Below are 14,465 nucleotides of genomic sequence, written 5' to 3'. Positions count from 1 at the left end.
TATAGTGACATGAAATAGGAGCCTTTTGTTTTCAATTAAATTCATCTAAAATGAAGAGTCCTTGTTTCAAGTTATACCTCTTTGAAAACCTTAGGATTTTGACCTGGTAGAATACAGTGAACTACATTTTTTCCCTTACTAGCACACTCAGAAAAGTTTCTGTTTTACCTTGACTCTGTTAGTTAATCTTTTCCAGGACTTTACTTTGCTTCCATGGTTTCTCTGCAGATTTAACATTCTCATGATACAACCTTTCATTGGTAGGTTACAGGAACTGTTTTCTTGTTTTTTCAGGTGAATGTTGGTAGAACGAGAACAATTATGTCTTTTATATGTTACGTAATCATGCCATCTCTGAGGTATTGTCATGTGAAAAAATCAAGCACATACCTGAATTACATATTATTACATAACATGTTCTATGGCAATTAGCAAAAGATCTAAAATCTGCTTTTTTGTGCTTTATATGCCTGAATTACTTTTTATCAATTTTGTTGTTGTTGTTAAAATCTAAATAGTTTATATAACACTACTAGCTGCATATCATTCTCACGACCAAATCTTACATTACTTAACAGCAAAAGGCCCAAAACTATCTCCATAGATGAGAATATGGAGCCAAGCCCGACAGGAGACTTTTATCCTTCTCCAAATTCACCAGCTGCGGGGAGTCGGACATGGCATGAAAGAGATCAAGGTGAGTAGTATGGGACTGTTTTACCTCCAAGTATATTCAAATATACAATAAATCTCTGCATCCACTTTACTATTACTGCAATAAAGTAATGGGTTTTTAGAAGAATTATAATTTTTCTGTGAAATATGTGTATTTGCTGGTTTTGTAAATGTAGTTAAATATGATATAAACAAACACATAATTCTTCCATCTGGTGTTTGCCTTATCTATTGTTTGTGAAGATGTGTTATAAGTGAGGTACTTGATACTGTGTAAGCTGTAATCATCCCAACAGGATTTTGATTAAAACAATTTCAGTGAAGAACAAAACATCTCCATACAGTGGTTGAGACAGTGCTAGTTTACTCAGTTTTTGTTTTACCATGATGCAGACTTCTGTATGTGTGTTTTGTCTATACTCTGTGACTCAGGATAGGTCCAATAGGCCCCCAAGAAGCCCCAGCATAGCACCAGGGGACTATATCCATATGCTAAAGGGTGTTGATAAATCCTGCGCTGTGTTTTGGGTTATCAGAAGTAAGGAACGTGTTTGTTCAGAGACAAAAATGATGACTGTCAAAACAGTAAAGTGAACTGTCATAACACTCCCTTATAAAGCTTGGTGCTTTATAAACCTTGATGTCGGTGTCTTTTCCATCACCTTTGTGATGTGAAAACTTATTTAAACTTACTTGTATCTGAACACTGTATTGGTTAATGTATCCTGTGGCTGAGATGCCGTAGCTCATTGGACAATCTGTGAAAATGCACATCACAGTATGTAAAAGTGAAATAGAGAAGACATGCAGCTGCTTCCTTTGCCGATCTTCTGTTGTTTGCCCTCCTTTTCATCATGCTCACTGTTGGTCTCAGTTCTTCGGTGCAGATCAACCCTTTGGGCTTCCCTCATTTTTGTATTGATTTCAGCTTTGGGTTTGTTGTTGTCTGTTTTGTTTTATTTTTAGGTTATTGCTAAGATTTCTCTTCCATCTATGTATGCAAGGTAGCATGTGCTCAGTATTTGATTTAGTTGCTTTTTATTTTCACATTTTGGTTACAGTTGGTCCACTTTTAATATGCTTCTTCCTACTCTGACCTGTGTTCTCATCACTAGGCTGTTATTCTCACACAGTTTGCTTGTCTTTTTTATCCTTCTTTTTTTTTTTTCATACTTTTTATTTTCCTCTTGGAGGTTCTTTCTTACTTTTAGCTGTTTGCAGCGTTCACTGTTGAATTTTGAAAAAATCTTGCCTATGGCTGGGCATAGCTAAACTTAAGAACAGCAAAACAGCAGTTTTGTCAGCTAGAATGTTTTCTCCTTGTGCAAGATATTCTCCTTCACTGTTATCTGTTTTGCCTTGACACTTTTATTATGTTTCTTTTTTTCATAAAAGACAGGGTTGCACCTCAAAATAATTTTTGTGCCTTTTAAAATTTTTTTGTGCTGTCTGGGGAAAACAGACCAAGGTTCTTTCCTGAAGTATTCTCCGCATATCCCACTTGTGAAGTGGTATCCCTTTGTGCTTCTGCATGAGCTGTAAAATAGTCCACAATGCCTACCCTTGGTAACTGGTCTCATGTGTAGTAGGCATGGAGTAGCTCCTGGCATATTTCTTCTATTTCCAGTTTGTCAGATGCTTGATACTGTTCTGACGATAGCAGATATCTGTGTAAAACTCCTTTCAGGCTCAGAAGTCTTACCAGGGTATGACATTTGTGAAAACTTACATTCTGTTTTCCTATGTCTGTTAGTGCAAAGAAAATCTTGGAGGGTTTTTCTAGGCCAGAGAACTCACTGGTATTTCCTCTTTTTCTCCCAAGGAAGGAATGAGATCTCCATTTCATTTGAAGCTAGGCATAAATGAAAAAAAGAAGACATTTGGACTTATAATTGTGATCAACCCGTGTCAATCGGAGATGTAGTCCCAACAGACACTGTTTTTCCAGGCATCCTACAAAGGTCATCAGCACTAGAAATAGGAATCAAACCATAGTACCCACAAATGATAATATGCAGTGGTATCATGGTTTTGGGTCAATAGCTTCTATTTCACTGTAATGCAATGTTAACTTTTCTAGGAGAAATAAAATCAGAAATAGAATTAGTATTAATCGTAGAATGCTTTGGGTGGGAAGGAATCTTAAAGATTATCTAATTCCATCCCCCCTGCCATGGGCAGGGATACCTTCCACTAGTCCAGGTTGCTCAAAGCCCCGTCTAACCTGGCCTTGAACACTTCCAGGGATGGGGCATCCACAGCTTCTCTGGGCAACCTGTTCCAGTGCTTCACCACCCTAACAGCAAAGAATTTCTTCCTAATATCCAATGTAAATCTATCCTATTTTTTATCTTTTTATTTTTTATTTTTTTAGTTTAAAGCCATTGCTCTATGACTACATTCTCTGGTGTTAAGGGATAACATTACTGATTTCAGTTTCATTGTCTTCGTTTTGAATGTGATGGAAAAAAGCGTCTAATTTCTGACTTGAAATAAATTTAATTTTTTCATTTGCATACTTAAGTATAATGTATTTTCATAGAAATAGAAATTAAATAGATTTGAAAGATTCTTCTATCATGAAAGTTATACATATCTTTATTTAGCTGCATTTGTAAAATAGCAGAAATGACATTACAGTGATAGTTTGGAACAGGAGATAGTGTCAGTAAGGGAGTAGCAGGTAGCTGAACCAGGCTGACATAGTGTAGTTGAATTATGAGTTTCATTTGGTATCTAAGAGTCATCTAACATTTTGATAGTCAGAAAAAAGGGCACAAAGCTTAATGGATACCACAGAAATTTAATGAGATTAAAAATGTGGCAGATGAAAATTTGCAGTGGTGTGGAAAAGGATAGATCAAACTTTTACTGCTGTGAAAAATAAATATCATGCAGTTCAGTAGGTAAGTAAACATCAGGAGAGGTGACTGTAATAGTGATTCTCATAGAATCCTCATAGTTTCTACTGCTTCTCTAATGTGTAGGTATGCATCATGAAGTGTAGGCACATGACCACCAAGTGTTTATGGTTGGGCCAGGATGTGGTATTTGTGAAACTAAGAAAAAGAAATCTAACCAAACAAAATCTTCCTCAGACCACAGTCTACTATCAGTTGCAAAACTTCAGACTTTGTCCTTTTGCTGTTAAGTCTTCTTCCTGGCATACTACTTCCGTAGGTGTTCTGATAAGTTTTCCAGATGTTGTATTTCTCAGAAAATTTTGGGAGAGTTGGCTGTTTGAAAATTCAATTCTCAGCAGAAATTAATACGCATATGTGAAAGAAAAGGAAACTATAGATGGTGTAAGGTTGGTCAAAGCCAATCCGTAAAGGATTATGAGCGTAATTTCCCCAAGCTCTAGTATTGCTACATATGCCATTATCATAGAATCATAGAATGTTTTGAGTTGGAAGGGACCCTCCAGGGTCATAGAGTCAAACTCCTGCTTCCACACAGGACCACCCAAAAATCAGAGCATGTGTCTGTGAGCATTGTCCAAACACTTCTTGAACTTTGGCAGGCTCAGTGCAGTGACTACTGCCCTGGGGAGCCTGTCCCAGTGCCCAACCACCCTCTGGGTGCAGAACCTTTCCCTAACCCCCAGCCTGACCCTCCCCTGTCCCAGCTCCATGCCGTTCCCTCGGGTCCTGTCGCTGTCCCCAGAGAGCAGAGCTCAGCGCCTGCCCCTCCGCTCCCCTCGTGAGGGAGCTGCAGGCCGCCGTGAGGCCTCCCCTCAGCCTGCTCTGCTCTGGGCTGAACAAACCAAGGGACTTCAGGCACTCCTTACACGTCTTGCCTTCCAGATCCTTCACTATCTTTGTAGCTCTCCTTTGAACCCCATGTAATAGTTTTATGCCTTTCTTATATCCCTGTGGCCCAAACTGCACACAGTACTTGAGGAGAGGCTGCACCAGCACAGAGCAGAGCAGGACAGTCCCTTCCCTCAACTGGCTCACAGTGCCATGCCTGATGCACCCGAGGGTACGGTTGGCCCTCCTGGCTGCCAGTGCACACTGCTGGCTCATATTCAACTTGTTGTTGACCAGAACCCCCAGATCCCTTTCTGTGGCGCTAGTCTCCAGATTCTTGTCCCCTAGTCTGCACATGTAGCCAGGTTTCCCCTTCCCAGGGGCAGAATCAGGCACTTGCTCTTATTAAAGTTCATAATGTCAGTGATAGTCCAGCTGTCCAATTTGTCAAGATTTCTCTGCTAGGCCTTTCTACACCCGTGGGAGTTCACAGCTCCTCCCCATTTAGAGTCACGTGCAAACTTACTCAGTATACTTCAAGTTCCTACAGCCATATCATTTATGAAAATATTACAGAGAACTGGCCCTAAAATGGAGCCATAGGGAACCCCACAAGTGACTAGCCACCAGCCTTATCTAACCCTTTGAGCCTAACCCGTTTTTATATTATTCTCAAATAAAAACGTAAAAAACTTAACCAAAATCAGTTTTAAAAATAAATTCTAATTTGTAGTTATTAAAGCAAGATTATAGCTACTAATGGAAGAAAACAAAAGCTTATGAAGTCATTATACTGTCTTGGAGTTTTACTAAAATGACATGCAAAAGTATAAAATTTTAAAAAATATTTTAAAGTATGTGTGTAACCACAAAAGTATGTATTACAGTTTCAAAACCTGATTTAAACAAATTATCATGAATTTATGATCTGTTGGTTTTGAATTTATATACATTTAATCATTGTGGGAATATTTTGTAGTTTGTGCCATTCTTTTTGCTACATTAAAATAGTTTAAATATAATTATTTTGCATGATTTTTTTGAAATGTTTGAGTTCTTTCCTCAGAGCAAGCAGGCAGAATTATAACTGCAAAGATTTATCCCAAACCTTTCGTCCGCTATTAGCTTTCCAAGTAACTAATCATCCTCCAAAAATGTCAAACCATAAGAAAGTGAAGACAGAGCATTACTCAGAAATAAGAAACCAAACAATGCATTTAGGAGTTCAGTTTCTGTGCCTACTGTAAGATCTTGTGCAAGGCATTTGTTTTCTCATGTACCTTGTTTTTTTCCAAATTAATGTCTTATTAGTGTCAAAAATGTCTGGCTCATGCCTTAGCTTATTTCTACTGATTGGAAATATATCTAGATCTAAACAGTAGTGTTCTGTAATTTGGTATGTGTATCTTTAACAAAATTCTGATTTCCTGCAACAGTGTACAAATACCTTGTGAAATAGATTGAAATTGCTGCATGATTGAGTTTGGTGAATGTTTTTGAAATTCTTAGCAGGTTAAAATTATGTATAGCAAAACTAACCAACCAACCAAACATTAACAACAAAAAATCCCCTTCCTTGTGTGGAGGAGGAAGTTACTAAAAATGTAACAACAAAAAAAAAAGTCGGAGTAAATAGGCTAAGAAGTGCTGGTAAGCTTCATGATTTATTAACTGATAATTAAAAGGATAGTTTTTTCTTAAGCTCCTTAAGAACTGAGCAGGTCGTATGCACCTGTGGCTTCCCATCTAAAAGCTAGCTTGACAAAGTTAATTAACATAATTGAAAACACTTTCAGCAGTTGTTCTTGAGACCTGTTTTGCTATTGTAGTGTTACAACTGTGTTGTAAGTAGATAACAGGCACTGTCATCAATACACACTATTGTCATTAAAGCAGAGAGATTCATATGAATTTTTGTAGAAGTCAGGGGTCTAGAAATACAGAATGTCAATAGCGAATTTTAATTTTACAGTTTCTTCATCATGTTCTCTCTCTCATACCTCACCCACCTCTACCAACATTCAAGAGTCAAGATGCCAGCATACCATTAAAACTGAAACAGCTAGACCACCTTCACCTGTTTATTGGGCAACAGCTGTTGGACCCTTCTCTTCTCTGGTCCCAGCCCCCTTTGCTGAATATCCCTCCACTAGACTCTTGCCCCCTTTTGCTTTCTCCCCACCCACTGGACACTCACTTCCCATTGGCATCCTCCCTGATGGTTCTTTCCTTTTTGGGCCTTCTTCTCATGAACTGTCAAAGATGGATGTTCTCATTTCTGAAGTGAGGGAACTAAAAGAGGAAGTTGTTAATGTGATCCAAGAGTTGAGAATGGCAACAGATAACCCTGGCTTTTTGGTGGGCTGTGCTGTTCAGTTTTGTTTTTTTTTTTCCCCCCAGATTCTCTTGGTCCTTCTGAAGGTTAATGCTTTAGACTCAGTCTCCATCTAACAGATGCATTCATCTTATGAAGGTTTACTTTGTTGAATATCAGTTAAATGTGTTTCTAAGTTTTTGAGTTCTCAAAATTATTTTATGTCAAAGCATGTTTCAAAGTGATTTGTATCATAAGTTCTATTACATCTGCCTTTGTAATCTTTAATATTTCAAAATTTTCTTTAAACACTGTGTACACACATCATATACATATGTATACATATTTATATACAACTTATGGGTCTATCTGAATTTTCTGTTTTTAACTGGTACAGTGTATGTAAAGTAGTTGAATGCTGCAACGATTCATTTTCATAATATCAACGGTTTTAACATTCTTAAAGTAAGAGGTACTTCTTATCAAGAGTAAGTTTTCAATGTGTCTTTCCAGAGAAAATTCTTTGCTTTGGCTTTTCTTTCATAGTCAACTAACAGCTATTATGTTGAGAGTGGCATCGTGGTAGCAAACAATAGCGTTTATGAGGAAGACATGCCCAGGAGGTCACAAATTGGGTTCTCCTAGTTTTTTCCTGGTTGCAGAACAAGATGTTGTTAGTGATCAAAGATTGTGGGCATTGTCTTCTTGAAAAATCAGTGGTTCTTCCATGGTAGTTTAAAAAATAAAATAAAATAAAAGAAACGTATAGAGAGTAGGTTTACTTTTGTTTCCATAGTGTCAATTTTACAAGAAAAACTGACGGTACTTGAAGTAAATTAAACGTTATTTTTATAAAGGTGAAGGAGCTTTTAAGAGCTATTTGATTTAAGAGCTATTTTTAATTTAAAAGGCAGAGAAAGAGAAAATAATCCATGAACAGGACAGTAAAAACATTATCTTAAAATGAGTAAAGTAGCTTGTACATCAGGAATATTTACAACCTCTGTTACTGGGTGGGAGTGTTATTATGTCCATACTCACTACAAAAATAAAGCAACAGAGGTTATGTTTGTTTCCTCAGCAAGTATAAACTGGGGTGGCTTAGAAAATCAGTGGTGTACAAAAAAAAAAATATAGCATTTGATCCTGGAATTTTATCAGAGATCTAGGATTTTTCTTTTAAAACAGCTTTAGACTAATTTTCAACTTGCTCATTAGTTTCTTCAAAAATATTCAGTCTAGCAGATGATAAATTTTCTAATTTGGGCAGAGTATTTTGACATTTTTTATTTTTTTTTAAATCTCTGGATATGGCTTTTTTTTGCTTAATAATGTAATTGTAAAAAAAAAATCTTATAGGTTCTTTGTCTTTTATTTTGAAAAATGTAATGTGGCAAGATCTATTAATTAATCAACACACTTAAAGCTAGTATAGTCATCTGCCAGTGGAAGATGTAAATGCAAAAGGATATTTTTCATATATGCATAACACTTATTTAGTTACTGAAATTAACAATAAAATTAACCTCTTACAGCACGATTTTGTCCAGGAGCTGTTATTTGTACTTGTCGTATTCGAATGTTACTGAGTAAGAGGCTTCAGTATTAGTTTTGAAACTGCTCAGGTCCTCTGAATATCAGAAATTGCAGATTCACTATTCTGTATGATCTGGCCTATCTTCAGTTACCAAAAGAGTTGCTATTTAGTACCTTAGGAATAATAGGTGTCTGCATTGTCTATTTTTCCAGTCATAGGATGTTCACAAGATTGAAATTCAGTGCACATGCAACTTTTTTTAGGCACCTGTACTTTTTGTCTATATGGATAGAATTTTTGTTTCTGTGCTATACATTGATAAATTTGAAAAGGTTCTTCATTTGTCCTTTTAACTACTTTCATGCAAACTGTATCAAACTTGATCACAGTTGTATGTGAGTTAATGATTTTATCTCAGTTCAAAACCATTCCCCAAATGGATCTATAATTAAATTAATATATCTCACCTATTAAACCATCCTAAGGTTACAAATATAGACTATAATAGTCATAAAAAGGAGATGCCATAACCTAAATGGTTCTAAATTAACAACTTACCTTAAATTGTTATATTTCAAATACCTCCTTAATCTTACTGCATTAGAAATTGTGAATAGTTTTCTGATTTATGCAGTTAAAGTTACAATATTTATTTCATTTCCTAGGCCAAGTTCTTTGGATTCTCAGTATTAATAAAGTTCTATAGCTCTGCATTTTTCCTTGGATTTTGGATGACTTTCTGTAGGATAATTTAATAAATGACTAAAATGTACTCTAAACTCTGTATAATTAGTTTTGCTTTTTAATTAGATTTTCTCACAGTATCCCATAATGCTCTTTTACCACAACTATCTCCTGGAATTACATCTCTTAGCAATGATTCTTAGATTTTATTTTTCTTCCCCTTCTGAAGGGAAGAAAAAGAAAAGAGTAGTCAAGTACCTAAAGTATTTTCTAGTTACTTAAGGGTTGTTTGTGGCAGTACAGAGTACTTGGAGCATCATGTGAGCTTGGAAATAATGGTATATGCATTCATTATATAATATTCTATGTAGCAACAACATTGTGTGTTTGGTGTCATGCTTTTTATCTCTGTTTCCGAAGTCAGCCTTACTATCTGTAGTGCCTACTCCATGTTTGACTGGTAGCCACCCCACTGAGCTTTGAGTTAATCCTGAATACTTCCCATATGACATCTGGTGGGCTGTGCTGGTGTAGAGGATGTTGGATAAACAGCCTGAAGTTTTGGGAAGAAGTGAGGCAGGAGGGGCTGTGGAGGTGAAGTCTGAACTCTGTTGCTGGTCCCTGTGGGTCACTGCAGAGCTGGTGGGGACAATCTAACCATAGATTAGAATTTTACTTTTCAAATGGTAGAACGCATATTTTTTAATTTCCAGGAATTGTACTGAGTTGTTTTGCTTTATGCTCATAAAAGATTGGATACATGTAAGTAAATGAGGCTAGTTGCACACAGCAATAAAAAACATCCATCAACTTGTTTGCATATATACTTTATTTATTTATTTATTTATTTATCCATCCTCCTGATGTGCTTGAAGTTACAAGGGCAGGCAGATACAACCCTCCTGTCTTCTGTCTAACCTCCCTCCTGTTTAGGAAAAGAAAATCATCAAGGTTACTAAATACCACAGAATGTGAGGACTGGGCAGATAAACTGTTTGCAGTACTCAAGAAGTTTTATGGGTATAGGGATGAGAAAAATGACTTATTCCATCTGAAGAGTTTCTGAACTCATGATATTTCAGTTGGCTAAAAGTTTTTGCATGCCTTTTTTCTCTTAAGTGTATATTTTTTTTTTTGAGAAATGCAAAATAATGTAATTTATTAGAAAAATAGAGAATGAACAAGGAAATAATTCAACTGCCATTGGAAGAAATTTATTCTTGTTTTGCTGTCACTTTTCTAAATTGGAATATCATTTAGTGTTTTGCTCACCAGCTTGCAGTATTGAAAATATAATTGGGAGAAATTCTAGTTTAGTTCCTCTTATTTTTTTCACAACCAATCAGAAAATATAGTGTAATGAGATAGTTTGGCTGCAGTGAAATAGCACAACAGCACAACAGAGTGTTAGATTAGCCTCGGGCATGGCTGGTGATAGGATAACCAGTGTCACAGTCTGGTAGACTGGTTTCTGCAACATTGGAGGTGTGCCTGCAAAAATAACATTGGAGTTATTTAGGCTGATCTGAAGATAAGAGATTACCAGGTGTTTGTAAACTGAAATGTTCTAATATAAAATTTTCATACATAAACTGCTTTTCTACACTTGATGAAAGAAACAAAAACTTCTATACTTGAGAAAGAAACAAAAATAAAACCGAGGTTAAGTTTTTAAACTTGAAGAGGGCATCTCTCTTCAAACGTTCACCCTGGTTGCTCCTCAAGTTCAGAACACTCACAGCTGCTAAGCGATATGTATATGTGTCTTCATATAAGACCTCACTGCTTCTCATAAAAGTGAATTAACAAAAAGGGAGTCTTCACATTGACAGTTCCTAGACGTGTCTCAGAGAGTCATCATACAGAACTGGTCATGATGATTTCTTGGTTGATCTTCCTCTCAGGAAAACATTGATCATCAAAACTGATTTTTTTTTTTTTCATGGAAATAAATCAATTGTTAGGATGGCTTCTCTCTGGTCCAAGATAAAACTTACAATGAGGGAGAATGAGACGCTGATAAACTAGTGATTTGGAAGGACACATTTCAATAATGGGAGACCCAGATACAAAGTCTAATCTCTGCCTGATGCTGAACAGGAATGCAAGCAAAGTCCTTCTCTGTTCCAGGCATCAAGCATTTGAGACATCAAGCTGTTGAGGTCTTTTTCTCTATTTACTCACAAAAAGGTCATGATTCCTTTTTTGTGAAGAATAAGAATGAATTAAAATATCTTGATATTTAGGATTCTAGTTTTCCATCCATCCCCAGTGCTAAGCCTTTAGAACAGACATACCAAAGCCACCTTCTTACATGAGATGTGTTTGTGCTTTAGAGTCACCTAGCTGTCCATATTCTGTGTTAGGTGCCTTATTAAGACATAGAATACTAAATACCTACAATGTTAAAGAAAATTCAGCTGAGCACGTCTGAATATTGGTGATGCTGCTGTGCTTGTACAGAGTGGCTCTGCTTGTTCTTCGCAGGCAGTAGTGTAAAACAAAACTATTTCTCCTGAGCACAGTGGAATTTGTCTTGATTCATCATTGTCTTACAACTATCCAATGTGAGTTCAAAATCTTACTTAGATTTTCCTATGTTCTTCACGAGTGTTCCTACTACTGTAGAAGCAGTGGAGGGTGAGTCCCAACTATATGATGTATGGGGTGTACTCTGGCACCAGAATTAGCTCAGGTACAGCCGCTGGAAAATGATCAGTTCATTTAAAACTCTAGCTTGAAGACATGACTCTAATAGCTTGCTGCTGGTGCTATGGACTCCATAGCTTTCCTGCTTTCACTACACTTCCATAAACATTTGAACATGGTTTTATCTTGATTTCTCTAGAGGCAATGCAACACTAATGAGTTGTAAATGATCTTAAAAGATTGCTGTCCGCAGGACTGTACCATGTAAGGGAAGACCAGTGAAAACAAGCTGTATAAATATATTAATAAGTAGAGATAAAGAATAAATTGGATTAAAATAAATTTAATATTTGTTTATGGCTTCTTCATACCCTGCTCTTCAGCGTGTTTCATGAGCAAGAAAGAGGAGCTGCCATGATGTGGTATTGTACAAGAAAGCAGATCAGGCTTACCAGAAACAGGCCAGTGGATATTTGAACTTGTCCTGGACCACTGCCTGATTCCAGATGAGTTCTCCTAACAGGTGGCTTGCTGACTGGTGTGTCAATGTGACAGTCATCCAGGGAGATGACTGGATCAAAGGCCGCTTCAGACTGAGGAAGAGGGTCTTCGCTTGATGAGGAAATTGCCAAAACTCATGTCTCATTAGTGTTTCCTAAGGTTCTTAGGAAGCAAACAACAGTTTAATTAAAGGCTGATGTAAACACGTTTCTGCACACTTTCCCTGCAGCATTTTATCACATTAGAATTGATCAAAATTGTTGCCTTGGGCTGTCTTGAACAGATATACATCTGGAGCACCATTTGTGCAAGCTGCTGATGAGCAGACTACATACGCTATGCTTCACAGCAGCTCCACTTCCTTCCTATGTAGTCAGATTTACCTTGTTGGGCAATGAGATGATATAACTCCTGTTTATTTGAAAAAGCCATTATTTCTTTGATGAGATGTTTTGAATTTAACACATACTACTGTTTGTGTCTGTGCATACTGTATCTTCACAGTCATATGAGAATACTGAAAAGAATGATTTGGAATAGGATGGAGAATTAAAAAAAAAAAAAAAGAAACAAGCCCATTTTTTACATTTGAAGAAAATTCTAGGCAGTACAGGACACAGTGTGTTCTGATTAATGCTGATCTTTTGATAACTTTGTCCAGGTGTTTTTGGCATCTTTCTGCTCTTCATATATACTTAACATTTTTCCAAAAGTCTAAAAATAAATCACACTGTTAACTGTTTTATTTTCATTCTCCATGTAATAACGATTGGAAACTCATTCCTGAAACTTTGACGCAAACTTGAGAGCAAGTTGCTTATTTTTGAGACCTCTTGTCGGTCACTCGTTATACAATTCGCAGTATAAAACTAAGCTTCACAAGCAACTAGACGATATCTCATGAAGTGGAAAAAATCATGGGTTCAAAATGAGAAAAAGTGTGTTTTCCATTATGTAAAATCTACTGGCAAAATTACATGTAATCTCACTTTTGCTTTAGTTCATTCTGCTTTGCTTAAAGTCACTGCCTTCTGAGGAGCAAAACTAAAGATAGTGAAAAACTACCTTGCCTACCCCACCCCCTGCCCCCATTTTCATTTTTGTTACTGGTAACTCTCCAAAGAGCTGTAACTAGTATGCTTTCTTAAAACAGCTATAAACCACCTCTCTTGGTCAAGGAGAAGATGGCTTCAGCCTTTCATCCTAACCTATACAATCAGTTATTGTTCTGGCTGTCCTGTCAGCTGCATCTGTTACTCCACAGTAAAAGGACCATGAGTGCTCTGCTGTGATGTCAGGGCATGCACAGGGAGAGCAGCAGGGGGAAGTGGCTATCTGAATTACTTCACAATGCCAAGGGCATTGTTCTAACAGAGTGCACTCCAGCCATTACTCTTTTCAGTTGCCTGTGCTATATACAAGACTTCTGAATGTACTTCATGGTGGTGTGCCACACAATGTACATTAAAGTCTCTGTTCTGGCGGGTAACGAATATTTTTCTGGCAGTGCTGAATTTTCTACTAATGACTACCAGTGGCATTCACCTTGATGAGGAAACAGTCTTCTGCATGAGATGTTCATTGTGTTTGCTTTGTAACGTGCTGTCTGTCTTCAGTGTGCTGACTACAATTCTTTTCTCTGTAAAGTAGGAGCAGAGAAAAAATGACACATTTTTAAAGCAAGTGCCAGGGTTATCATAGTCACCAATCTCCTTTTCAGTATATTCTTTTCAAATTAGTGATGCCCCTGGGGGGCTAATGGATACTCTGATTGCATTGCACTTCATATAACATTCTTCTTCTGAGCAACTAAAATATTTTGGTTTTGAAAAACACAACAACTTTTGCTTGTTTAATGAAGTAACAGTCACTGGCCAAATTAAATCTCTGCTGCATTCCAGCAATCAGAGCTGCTGACGCATGCAGAACTTCAGGAGCTAGGCAGCTCTTTCTTTCACAAGTTCTTTTGCTGAATATGGGCTTTACATAAGGAAGAGATTTTCTACCTCCAACCCATGGTGTTTTTTGGTGTTGATGTTGTTTTTGTTTTTGTTTTGTTTTGTTTTGTTTTGTTTTTCCTTAGGGAGACTCAACTGCAATATTTTTAATTTGAAATAAAATTCAACTCTTTGTACATTCTCTTGTTTGCAATAGGCTATACATGGTGAAGTCAATAAGATATGTGGTTACTTGTGACTTCTGTGACAAGTACTGATGGGCAGAGAGCTGTAGTGGGAGGCTGTGTCTACAGGCTGTTGGGAACACTTTTTCTGAGACTGTAACACTGCAGTGAGACAGATTGTACAGGCGATGAACAATGTGCAAAGACAGTAGTTGTTTGATTTTGTCCTGT

At 36.9% G+C, this 14,465-nt stretch overlaps 1 protein-coding gene across 18 annotated transcripts in view; it reads left to right on the top strand.

Annotated features, from left to right (window-relative positions):
* Positions 1-14,465, top strand: part of NFIB (nuclear factor I B) — a 186,366-nt gene that overhangs the window by 124,827 nt on the left and 47,074 nt on the right. For all 18 annotated transcript variants that reach the window (XM_080573467.1, XM_080573464.1, XM_080573463.1 and 15 more), the window contains exon 6: positions 579-697. In XM_080573467.1, the coding sequence (XP_080429593.1) occupies positions 579-697 (119 nt within the window). The remainder of the gene's footprint in view (positions 1-578; positions 698-14,465) is intronic.

Source organism: Anser brachyrhynchus, assembly GCF_964034855.1.
Source record: "Anser brachyrhynchus genome assembly, chromosome: Z".
Classification (NCBI taxonomy): domain Eukaryota; kingdom Metazoa; phylum Chordata; class Aves; order Anseriformes; family Anatidae; genus Anser; species Anser brachyrhynchus.
Note: the sequence above shows the minus strand (reverse complement) of the source record. Positions and strands in the feature narration are given on the sequence as shown.